This window comes from Aulonocara stuartgranti (genome assembly GCF_965226115.1).
Source record: "Aulonocara stuartgranti genome assembly, chromosome: 6".
Taxonomy (NCBI): Eukaryota; Metazoa; Chordata; class Actinopteri; order Cichliformes; family Cichlidae; genus Aulonocara; species Aulonocara stuartgranti.
This window is the reverse complement of record NC_138944.1, coordinates 38734266-38745847: the sequence shown is the minus strand read 5'-3', so window position 1 is coordinate 38745847 and position 11582 is coordinate 38734266. Positions and strand designations below refer to the sequence as shown.

General features: G+C 44.3%; 1 protein-coding gene across 1 annotated transcript; it reads left to right on the top strand.

Annotated features, from left to right (window-relative positions):
* Window positions 1-9576: 9576 nt before the first annotated feature.
* LOC309708447 (uncharacterized protein) lies at window positions 9577-11553 on the top strand. The gene is made up of 2 exons (XM_082536503.1): window positions 9577-10096; window positions 10984-11553. The coding sequence occupies exons 1-2, from the start codon at window positions 9837-9839 to the stop codon at window positions 11252-11254; spliced, it is 531 nt and encodes a 176-aa protein (XP_082392629.1). The 5' UTR covers window positions 9577-9836; the 3' UTR covers window positions 11255-11553.
* Window positions 11554-11582: the final 29 nt, after the last annotated feature.

The following is an 11582-nucleotide window of genomic DNA, read 5'->3' as shown; positions in this document are numbered from 1 at the left end:
GATCCGGTTGACTGGCTGCCGGAACGCGTCCGTGCGTTTTCCGCAGCCAAGTCTGCGCTGGCTGACGCCGCCCTGCTGGCCCACCCGCTTCCGTCGGCGGAGATCGCGTTGACCACCGACGCCTCTGACGTGGCAGTGGGTGGGGTGTAGGAACAGCGGGTTTCAGGTCTCTGGCAACCGCTCGCCTTTTTCAGTCGTACGCTCCGGGATGCTGAACGCAAGTACAGTGTTTTTGACAGGGAGTTCCTGGCCCTGCACCTCGCGTTTTTTCCTCGAGGGTCGCAACTTTACTGCGTACGTTGACCACAAACCTTTGACGTTTGCGATGTCCAAGGTCTCTGACCCATGGAGTGCACGCCAGCAGCGCCAGTTGGTGGCCATTTCAGAGTTTACCACAGACATTCAGCATGTGGCTGGTAAGTCCAATCACGTTGCTGACTGTCTCTCACGTGTGTTGGTTTCTCCGGTGTATGTCGGCATCGACTACGCTGCCATGGCCGCCGAGCAACGTGCTGACCCGGACGTCCTTGCCCTTCAGTCAACAAAAACGGGCCTTGCGCTGGAGGACAGCCCGGTGTGGGACGGCGGTCCACACCTTCTTTGCGACGTTTCCACCAGCCGCCCGGTGGTTCCCCTTTCGTGGCGTCGTCGTGTTTTTGACTCGGTGCATGCCCTCTCTCATCCCGGCGTCCGGGCCTCAGTCAAGCTGGTCAGCGCCAGGTTTGTTTGGCCGGGTCTTCGCAAGACGGTGAAAGAATGGGCGGCGGTTTGTATCCCATGCCAACGCTCGAAAATCCACCGGCACACACAGGCACCCCTCGAACCTTTCCGTGTCCCGGGTAGGCGTTTTCGATCACGTGGACCTGGTTGGTCCCTTGCTGCAGTCACAGGGTTTCACGCACCTTTTGACTGTGGTGGACCGCACAACCAGGTGGCCGGAGGTGGTACCCCTGGCGTCCACGACAGCGGCGACGGTGGCCAGGGCATTTTTGTCAACGTGGGTTTCACATTTTGGCCCCCCTGCTGACATTACCTCGGACAGGGGCCCCCAGTTTGTTTCCGAGCTTTGGTCTGCTATGGCTGACGGCCTGGGAGTCAAGGTCCACCGCACCACAGCATACCACCCGCAAGCTAATGGGATGTGCAAACAGTTTCACCGGTCACTTAAGGCCGCGCTCCGGGCTTCCTTAACAAGTGGCGACTGGGTCGACCGTCTTCCGTGGGTTTTGCTGGGATTGCGTAGCGCGGTTAAAGAAGACCTCGGGGTTTCCCCGGCTGAACTGGTCCTCGGCCAGCCTCTCCGGGTCCCCGGGGAATTCTTACCTGAGAGCCCTCCCCCATGTTTCGATACCTCTTTGTTGCCTTTTCGCCCCCGAAGAGACTCATTTCCTGTTCCTGGTCCTGTGCACCACTGCCTGCCTGACACTTTTGTTCCGAGTTCGTTGGACTCTGCTCGTTTCGTTTTCGTCAGGCACGATGCCCATAGGACTCTGCTGCGTCCACCATATGAGGGGCCATACAGGGTTCTTAAACCAGGCAACAAACATTTCATTTTGGACTTTGGCGGTCGGCAGGAAGTTGTCTCTGTTGACAGACTTAAGCCTGCACGTGTTATGCAAGAGGATCAGGTGGTCCCGGCCCAGGCCCCTCGCCGCGGCCGCCCACCTGGTCAGCGCCGGGCTGATGGATTCTGTTTTTTTCCCCCAGGAGCGACCCAAAATCAACGGAGTCCGAGTCGTCTGCAGCTTTTTCTGACCGCCAGTGCCAGCCTCGCTCCCGGGCTGGGTTGCCCTCTGTCAGTTCCCCACCCCCCCAGTTCAGCCGTTCCGGCCGTTTGCTTAAGCCCCGGGTCCTGGACTAGTTCTGCTGGGTGTTCAGGGGGGGGGGGGGGGGGGGGGGGGCATGTGTGGTGGACCACTAGAGGGCTCCACTCACACCCAGTGTATAGGAAGTGTGTCCCTGTGTTTTGTGGCGCGATATGCGTAGTTGATGTTGGAGACAAATAAAGGAGTGAGGACTGAGAGCTCTGTGTCGTTGATGCTTACCGCCACAGTCTAAACAAAGCGCAAGCGAAAAGGGAGCGAAGGCACACACAACAGCCACCATTCATATTTGCTGTGTGGTCGGCTGCAGTGTTCGATCGCTTGAAAAGGGTTTGTCTTTTCATTCTTTCCCAACCTGGAAGCAACATGAGGCAGCTTGTGTATCAATGTTACCAAACGAAGGCGTGTAGCCTGGATAGCAGCTGTGAGACGAGCTGATATCCAGTTCTCTTCCATCTCCAGATATCTGTTGGTGCTCCAGACATTTTCATTCCGGTAAGTTCTAAATATGTTCATATCACTCTTTATAGCCTATTCGTTTTATTTTCGATGCGCTCTGAGCTCATAGCAAATTAGAACAAACATCCTAATGAGTGATTTTGCAGAACTACCTTCTATTTATAGAGTTGCTAATTATTTGGCATTATTGCAGCAAACCAGCCTATGAAATGGATGAAACATCATGACTGGGTTCCAGCACTACACAAGGGACCTGCTTCAAACATACTACCATGCCAATCAGATTACTTCTTCCATGTAAGAGTGAAGAGGTGACCCTTCTGGATAAGATGGTGAAGGTTTGCTGCGTTTGGTGAACAGTGTGATAATAAAACCAGGGAAAATGAAACCTGCTCCTGTTAAATATTCTTAAGTCTTTTGCTGTATAAATAGCGATTTTTTTTCTCTCCAAAAGATACAGTAAATAAAGTAATGTTAGTAGTGGGTGATATCATGTAAACACTGTCATGATTTTATGTAAACATTTTGTCATTTGTAAACTATAAATGACATGGATTCTACACTGTAACGGATGTGATGTTCTATAAAGTGGTTTTAATAAAAAAAAAAAAAGAGGCAAAAATTAGTTTGTTTCTTTATTTAACTTTTGAACAGTGGGACTCAGTCAGTACATATTCAGTAAATGCAAATTATTTACACGGCAGTGCACTACAGGCATAAATCTAGACCCCTAGATAAAACATTATGTCATTATAGCAGTGACAACTCCTCCACAGTAGCAGGTGGGATTTTTCTGTTTTGAGGACGGCTCCTTTTACCTTTCATTATGGATGTTCTGTTTATGTTTTGATCAAAAGCTTTTTTTTTGGGCAGCTGAAGAGGAGAAGTCTATCTTATGGCCAACCACTGACTGTATCTTGGTCACATTACCCAGCAAAACCCAGTATGCAGGTTCATCTGTAACAGTCCTTGTGCCACGATCAACACTGTTGCTCCTACATTAAACCGAAGAGCAGGTACATGGGTGCAGGTCTCCGCGACTCCGGCCATACAGGTGCAGTGGGCGGCTTCAAACTTCCCTGTGATGCTCACCATGACCCAAGGCTGCAATGCTGGTTCATTCAGTCTTTGAGAGTGCAGGACCTGAAACACACACAGGCAAAGTGAATTTACAGACAAGAACTATGAGCCAAGGCCGACATAAATGTGTTTAATCGACTTTATCATAAATGTAACAAAGTGTTTAGAAAGTTAGCACATACATGTAATTTTTCATTTCTTTATGTGTCCATCTATAGAATGCTGCATGTTATAGTGTAAATCTGCCTGTTCTCTGTCATCACTTTAGAGATAGAGAAAGCATAAAGTGACAATTATGAATCACTTAATATGATAAGGAGATTCTGCAGGTCATTAATCATTGTATAAAACTAAAATAAAATGTCAAGCTCCTTTGACTATAATAAATATGAATAAATCATTGCAATTTCTTTAACCATAAAGAATAACTAAATCCTTCAGGACAAGGACGCGCTGACTCCACAGATAAGGTACAAAAATATGTCAGGCTACGTCAATAGCGGTTGGTCTTCAGGGTTTCTACTCCACGGCCGTATTTCATACGGGTCCACATTTCCAATGCACGCTATTTTCTGCAAGTACCGCCGCTTCGCCTCTGAACGAAATCGGTCTCTATGCAGTCCATTCTCTTTTGAGCTGCTTTTAAGCATCTTGTAATCGTCGTTCCAACACAGTGTGTTTGTTTTGATTCGTAGACCCCGAAAATGGTGCCGCGCTCCCACAATGCATTGCGGCGTGACGTCAACTCCAAAGCCCTAGCTCACGCTAGCTAACCAGCGAGCAGTTAAAAAGACAGCCGAAGCTGCACAAAACACCCACAAACTTATCTCACTACAACGTAGCGCGGAAAATATGACTCGCAGCTCGAGCTCTAGACAGCTGCTGTAACATAAGACTGACATCCAGCTAACCACAGCTAAAAAGATATTTAGAGAAAACTTACCGTTTCCTCAGGTTACACGAGCTGAGTTTTTTCACGCTGAAAAGTTGGTTTGTTTTGGCTCTCACTGAAGACACCGACGCTGAAGACATAGTTGTTCTTTTGTGCTGCTTTTAAGCGAAACATTCTTTGTATGTGAGGCCAAGGGTGTTCATCCTCTTCAGCTCTAGCGTAGACTCATGTTTTCATGTTCCTTCTTTCCGTGTGTCCGCTACTTTGAAACAGTGTTGCCAACTCCTCAGTAAGGAAAATCGCTATTGGTTGTCCTAAAAGTCGCTAGAAGTCGCTAAATGATGTCATCGCCTAATTTGCATAATTGGTCATGCTAATCTAATTGTAACTTATGTTGTTGGAGAGAGAAATAACATCGTGGAAGAGACATAAAGTGAGTTAAAAACGTCCTAAATGCATTTAGAGTTTATTTAGAACTACAAATTAAATTTCTTTTAGCAATTGTTTTTTTTTTTAATGTCACAATTCCAACCCTGCTCCTTTATCCGGGCTTGGACCGGTAAAAGTGACCCGAAATAGGCACTCTGGTGGAGTTACTTTGTGTGTGTGTGTTTATAAGTAGTTTTAAACCTTGTGATCCACAAAACAGCATAAGAGTAAAAGAGTAAAAGAAGAACTGACTGCGTTACAGCACCCGCTGCTTGTTGAGAGTAAAAGCGATACGCGCTTTCACATCTTTTTTTAGCGACTTTTTTTAGAAAAAAAGTTGCTAAGGGGTCTGAAAACTCGCTAAATATAGCGACAAAGTCGCTAAGTTGGCAACACTGCTTTGAAACGCTTGGGCCGCTCTGCCCGCCACAGTTTCAAACTGGTCATGTGACTGCATGGCCACATCTGATTGGTAAAAAAGTTACCGGAAACTCCACTGGCGGCATGTTATCTAATGTGTTAAACTAATTATTTTTTAAAAAGTAATGAGTCAAATCTTCCAAATGTAGCGGAGTAAAAGTACCGTTTCTTCTTCACAAATGTACTCAAGTAAAAGTAAAAAGTATCGTGCAAAAAAGGTACTTTAAAAGTAAATTTTTTTCAAAAACTTACTCAAGTAAATGTAACGGAGTAAATGTAACTCGTTACTACTCACCTCTGTCCAAAAAGTGATCAAGCAACATTGAATGTCATTGTTAGAAACTTAATAGCAAAAATTAACTTGTTTAGATCCTGATTTTTTAATAGCTATCTTCAATTTTGAAGACCCTTTGAATGACATTCAGTTGTTGTTTCTTCTTGGTTAGCTGTTTAATTAAAATGTCTAAACTCTTTACAGGTTTTAAATTGTAATGCAGTGCTTTTCTGTTTTACGCGTACTATCAACCCTGTTTCTGAGTCTATGCTGCTACAGCATTCATTGAGGCCATTTTCTTTTTAAAGTGTTGTAATGCTTCGTATCTTGTCTTTTTAATATAAGCAAGCCCCTAAAAATAATCAGTGGTCACAGTCATCCTCTCTTTTTTGGGGCGGGGGGACTCACATGAACCAAAACATAACAAACTGGCGGGGACAGAAATACGTAGAAATGTACAGATTATGGACATTTTAATTTTAAAACTGTTTCAGAAGGTAGAGCTGATACAACTGAAGTCATTGCAAAGTTGAGTTTTCTTATCACTAGAGTACTTCAAATACGCCCAAATCATCCAAGCTTCAGCAGACTACATTGGATGCAGCTTGAAGAAGTGTACAAAAGCAGGACAAAGAACAACAAACCCCATAGTCAAGTGGATAGCTACAAACGGCATTGCTGAAGATGTGAGTGTGAGGAATGTTCTTAGAATAGTAACAAATGAAAGCATGTATGAGCCTCTCTCAAGACACACCATCACAATAAGAGTGTATACGTTGTATAAAAAGTGGAGCACTATGAAAGTGTCTGCTTTACAATGTGCACCAGCTGTTGCTCTCTCTGGAGATCAGTGGATGTTACTGGGTAACCATAATTACCCCGGAATTACAGTACAGTGGAACCCCGACTTACGAAAGGAAATCGTTCCAGAGGGTCTTTCATAAGTCAAAATTTTTGTAAATCAAAGCACCTTTTTCCATTGCCTTTTGAGTGAGGCGATGTTGGCTACATTATATTGATGAACAGTAGGGGTAAATGGACTGAATAAATGGACAACTGGTTTGGTGCTGGATAGCTCAGTAGGTAGAGTGGTGGCCCCATGATCGGAAGGTTGGGGTTCGAATCCACTGAACGGCTACTCTAAGGTACCCCTGAACAAGGTACCAACCCTACGCTCCACATTGACAGCCCATCCTCAACTTCTTTCACCGTGGCCTTAACTCCATTAATTTCAGCGTGCGCTGCTGCCGTGCTGTTAGTGATGTCATTTCTCACTTCTTGCACGTCAGCCCTAATGTTATCAAAATCTTCTTAAAGTGCATTTCTGAGTTCTTCTTTTAACAAGCTCCAATTTTAGGGCATCAGTATCCACAAAACGCCCATCGCTCTGCTGAGTCTGTTCCTCAGTGGCCTCAGAGCTGGGCGCTGCCCTTGGGTCATCATTGGTACTCTCGCCCGAGGGTGCGCCGGGCCTAGTTGCCGTTCCTCCTGTGTACTTATATTTTCTTAGGTTAGATGCCATTTTGTCTCGAATAAAGCTGTAATATGATATATAAAACTGTTAACTTCCCCTGTAACACAAAATAAGACTTTGTAGGTTGAAAAAAATCTATTTTTGAAACTCGGTTAGCGGTTAGCCTTCAGAAACACGTCTTACTCCAATGCTGGCTTCGAATTAATAAGTAAATTTAATATAACAAACTTGTTTTTAAAAACCTCTGACTTTTGGAGAAAATGCGTTTGCAAGTTCCCCTTGCCTCGCACTGGATACTGTCTATTGGGAATCCTTTCTCTGTAAGTTATTTTATCTTCACTCAGTAGGGCTTTTACACTATAATCATGAAAGGTTGTGGTCAGGCACACTGCAGGCTCCCCCTGACCTGCTTTCATGTTTGTTGTGTGTCTTTAAAGTTGGTTTTGCTCACAATTTCCTCTGTCTTCACACCTGGATGGCAGTGTGGTTGACTCTTACATTATCTGATTTTCATTCTGTAAAAGAGAACAGGCTGAAATTAATGAGTTACAGTTGTCATACAAACAGACAGCTGCAACTGAAACCTGCCGCAAAACTGTTAACTGCCACTTACTTCCAGTTTTGAAATTAAGCTACATGTTTTGTTTGGTTTGCTGATCACATTATCGCCACTCAAAATTATAAAAAAAAAAAAAAAGGAAATTAAGCATAATTGTACTCTCCATAAAGGGACCTGTTTTTACATTGAATTACAGCTCAGCTAAATGACAGTTCCACTGTAACTTATTATTTGCAGACAAAGAAAGGTAAAAATGTTTATCTTGTGTATGTGGATAGTCACAATTTTTACGGTCTGAATTACTGATGAAAACTTAATCAGCTTCAGAGTCTTGAGTGATCAAATTCAAATTCAAATTTTATTTGTCACGTACACAGTCATACACAGTACGATATGCAGTGAAATGCTTGGACAACTGCTCGTGACCTAAAGAAAACAAAAAAAGGAAAAGGCTATGAATAAGATAAATATGAAAAATTGAAAAGGGAAATAAATATGAAAAATTAAAAAGGGTAAATTTTACTAGGAAGGAATAAAATATAAATTAAGGTTAAAAAGGAAATAACTGTACAACACAAATTAGAATGAAGGGTAAATTTAACTGGGAAAGAATAAGATAAAATATATAAATTAAAGTTGAAAATAAAATAACTGTACAACAAAATACACAATATAGAACTATATAAGAATGTATGAAGAAATCTAAATATAAATAAATATATACACAATAACAGCAGCTGTACAAGTATTAACTGGAAATGAAGAATATAATGTCCAGTGTTGTGCAATCCACATTATGTCTTCTGCAGTGCAAATATGCTTAAAGTGATTTAAGTGATGAAGTGAAAACAATGTCCAGAAAGTCCAGTGTGTGTGTAAGAACTGTATGTGTGGGTCAGTACTGTGTGGTGGTGTGATTGAGAGACCGTATCGCCTGCGGGAAGAAGCTCCTCCTCAGTCTCTCTGTGTTGGTCTTCAGGGAGCGGAATCGCTTTCCTGACCTCAACAGAGAGAACAGTCTGTTGTTGGGATGGCTGAGGTCCTTCACGATCTTCCTGGCCTTGGTCCAGCACCGCCTGCTGTAGATTGAGTGCAGGTCAGGGAGCTCGGAGCGGATGGTGCGCTCAGCTGATCGCACAACCCTCTGTAGAGCTCGTCTGTCCTGCATGGTGCTGTTCCCGAACCAGGTTAAGATGTTTCCCGCCAGGATGCTCTCTATGGTGCACGAGTAAAAGTTCCTGAGCACCTTGGAGGGCAGTTGGAAGTCTCTCAAGCGTCTGAGGTGGTGGAGACGCTGACAGGCCTTTTTCACCACGGTGTTGATGTGACAGGACCATGACAAGTCCTGCGTGATGTGAACTCCGAGGTATTTGAAGCTGTCCACTCTCTCCACTGGGCACTCGTTGATGACGGGGGTCTGGTAGTTCCTCTCCTGCTTAGTGCTGAAGTCCACTATCAGCTCCTTTGTCTTACTGACGTTTAGAAGGAGGTTGTTCCTCTGGCACCAGTTCTCCAGATTCCTAATCTCCTTCAGGTAGGCCGTCTCGTTGTTATCAGAGATCAGGCCCACCACGACGGTGTCGTCAGCAAACTTGATGATGGTGGTGGAGCTGGTAGTGGCCACACAGTCATATGTGTACAAAGAGTACAGCAGGGGGCTCAGAACACACCCCTGGGGGGCTCCAGTGCTGAGAGTGGTGGAGGCTGAGACGTGTCCGCCCATCCTTACTGCCTGTTGGAGATCCACTGACACATAGATGAGCTGAGTCCCAGATGCTCCAGCTTGGTGGTGAGTGTGGAGGGAATTATGGTGTTAAATGCAGAGCTGTAGTCTATGAAGAGCATTTTAACATAATTCCCCCTTCTAGTGTCCAAGTGAGTGAGTGATGTGTGGAGGAGATGAGAGATGGCATCGTCTGTGGAACGATTTGGACGGTAAGCGAACTGTAGTGGGTCCAGTGTGTCTGGTAGTGAAGAAATGATGAAGTCTCTGACCAGGCGTTCAAAGCACTTCATCACTACTGAGGTGAGGGCTACAGGGCGATAGTCATTGAGAGAAGCAGGGTGGGGTTTCTTCGGGACAGGAACAATGATGGACTCTTTGAAGCATGTGGGGATCACCGACTAAAGAGATGTTGAATATCTCAGTGAACACAGGAGCTAGCTGGTATGCGCAGTCTCTTACGGTGTGTTCACACCGAACGCGATGGACGCGAATAAAACGCCCCAAACGCCCCTAATTTGACGCGTGTACATTCGCGTCTCAACGCGTGTCCAAGAAAAATCCATCGCGCGTCAAAATATCATATTTTGACGCGCGTGAACCGGAAATGTGGGAGGAATGTGGGAGGGAGTTGTGCCAGACCGGTATCTTTGCAAGATGGCAGCTATCGAGCTAGCGCTTGAAGAGAGAGTCTCCCTTCTCTATGTACTGTGGAGAGCAGAGCAGCAGCGTAAAAGACGTCCTCGCCGTACCTGGGTCCATCAGGTCCTCCAGAGGCATGAGCAGTTTGGTGAGTTTCACCACTTGCTCCAGGAGCTGCGCCTGGATGACGGCCGATTCCAGCGCTATCACCGTCGGCCAGTTTGAGGACCTGCTTTCCCTCGTCGGTCCCAGCATCGCCCGCCTAGACACCAACTACAGGCGCTCAATCCCACCTGCAGAGCGCCTGTCCGTCTGCCTGAGGTTAGTAAAACTATTTAATACGGTAGTCCTTTATTGATATCTGTGCTAATATGCTAATCCATCCAGTTATACACTGCTAACATGGATGTGCTATGCTAACAGTGAATGCTGTCGGTGTTTACTGAAAGCAAACTGTGGTACAGAGACGACTGTTTATAATATTTCTAGTGATACTCAGAAGGTCTCATCAAGTCCCGATTTAATTCGATTTATGCTGTTATCAGTGTTTGCATGATAGCATGGCTGTGGTGTCACATCAATGTATGCGCTCGGTGTTTGCTGATATCAAACTAGAGCATTAGGACCACTGAGTTAACCTTGTAGTGATACTCACTCCTTTTTATTTAGACCTGGTTTAATTCTGGGATAGTTGAATATTTGTATATAATCCCTGCAGCTGTCAGACTCTATAGCAGGGGTCACAGCCTTTATTAAAACAGAGTTAGATAAAACTGTGAACAGTTTGGTTCATCTCTAGTTACATGGTTCTATCTTGATAAGCTGTCTTATCACAGATTAATTTTTCAAAAATATTAATGATTTAAGCAAGGAAAGGGCTACATGTCAACACACAACTCTTTATTTCTATTAATGTCTTACTTCATTCCTACCTGATTGACATGTTTAGGAATTATGAGTGATTGGCTCACTGTAGTTGTGAAAGTTGCTACCAATCAAATTATGATATGTTAAAGTTAAAACAAAACACAACTGTTTTAGATATTATCTAATATACATTTTGTAATTATCCTTATAATTACAAAATGTTTTATGTAAGATTTAAGTTTTGTGATTTAAATCTGACATCACAAAAGTATTTTGGAATTTGAATAATGTATTTTGTAACTGCAGTACACATAATACTGATTTTGAACAATTTTGTCCAGGTTCCTTGTCACCGGGGACTCCTTCAGGACCATCGCGTTCAGTTTCAGAGTCGGTGTGTCCACGGTGAGCCAGATCACCCCCCAGGCAGCGACGTCCATCTGGGACTGTCTAGTGGACGACTTCATGGCTGTGCCTTCACCTGGAGACTGGCGGTCCATCACAGAGGGATTCCAGGAGCGCTGGAACTTTCCTCTGTGCTGTGCAGCTCTGGATGGGAAGCACATCCAGACAAAGGCACCCCATATATCATATAGGAGACGCACACATTGATATACACTAAATATTCATTTCATTTCTTTTTTGTGGTGCCCAAATTGATGCACCTGCTTGATTTTGTTTAAACAATTATTGCACACTTTCTGTAAATCCAGTAAACTTCTTTTCACTTCTCAAATATCACTGTGTGTGTCTCCTGTATGATATTTAACTGACATTTTTTTATTGTAACAACCAACGATTTATACAGGAAAATAATGTCTATTAACAAGGTTGCCCAAACTTCTGCATCCCACTGTATCAGTATATTTTGTCATTAGTATAATATGAAATAAATTCTACATGTGTCAAGTTGTGTGCCAACATTTGCTGTGTAGTAGAA

Bases quoted from the DNA above. Each gene is read 5' to 3' on its own strand.
- LOC309708447 (XM_082536503.1), top strand. From the start codon at position 9,837: ATGTACTGTGGAGAGCAGAGCAGCAGCGTAAAAGACGTCCTCGCCGTA. The intron at 10,097-10,983 runs GTTAGTAAAACT...AATTTTGTCCAG, and splicing joins CGCCTGTCCGTCTGCCTGAG to GTTCCTTGTCACCGGGGACT.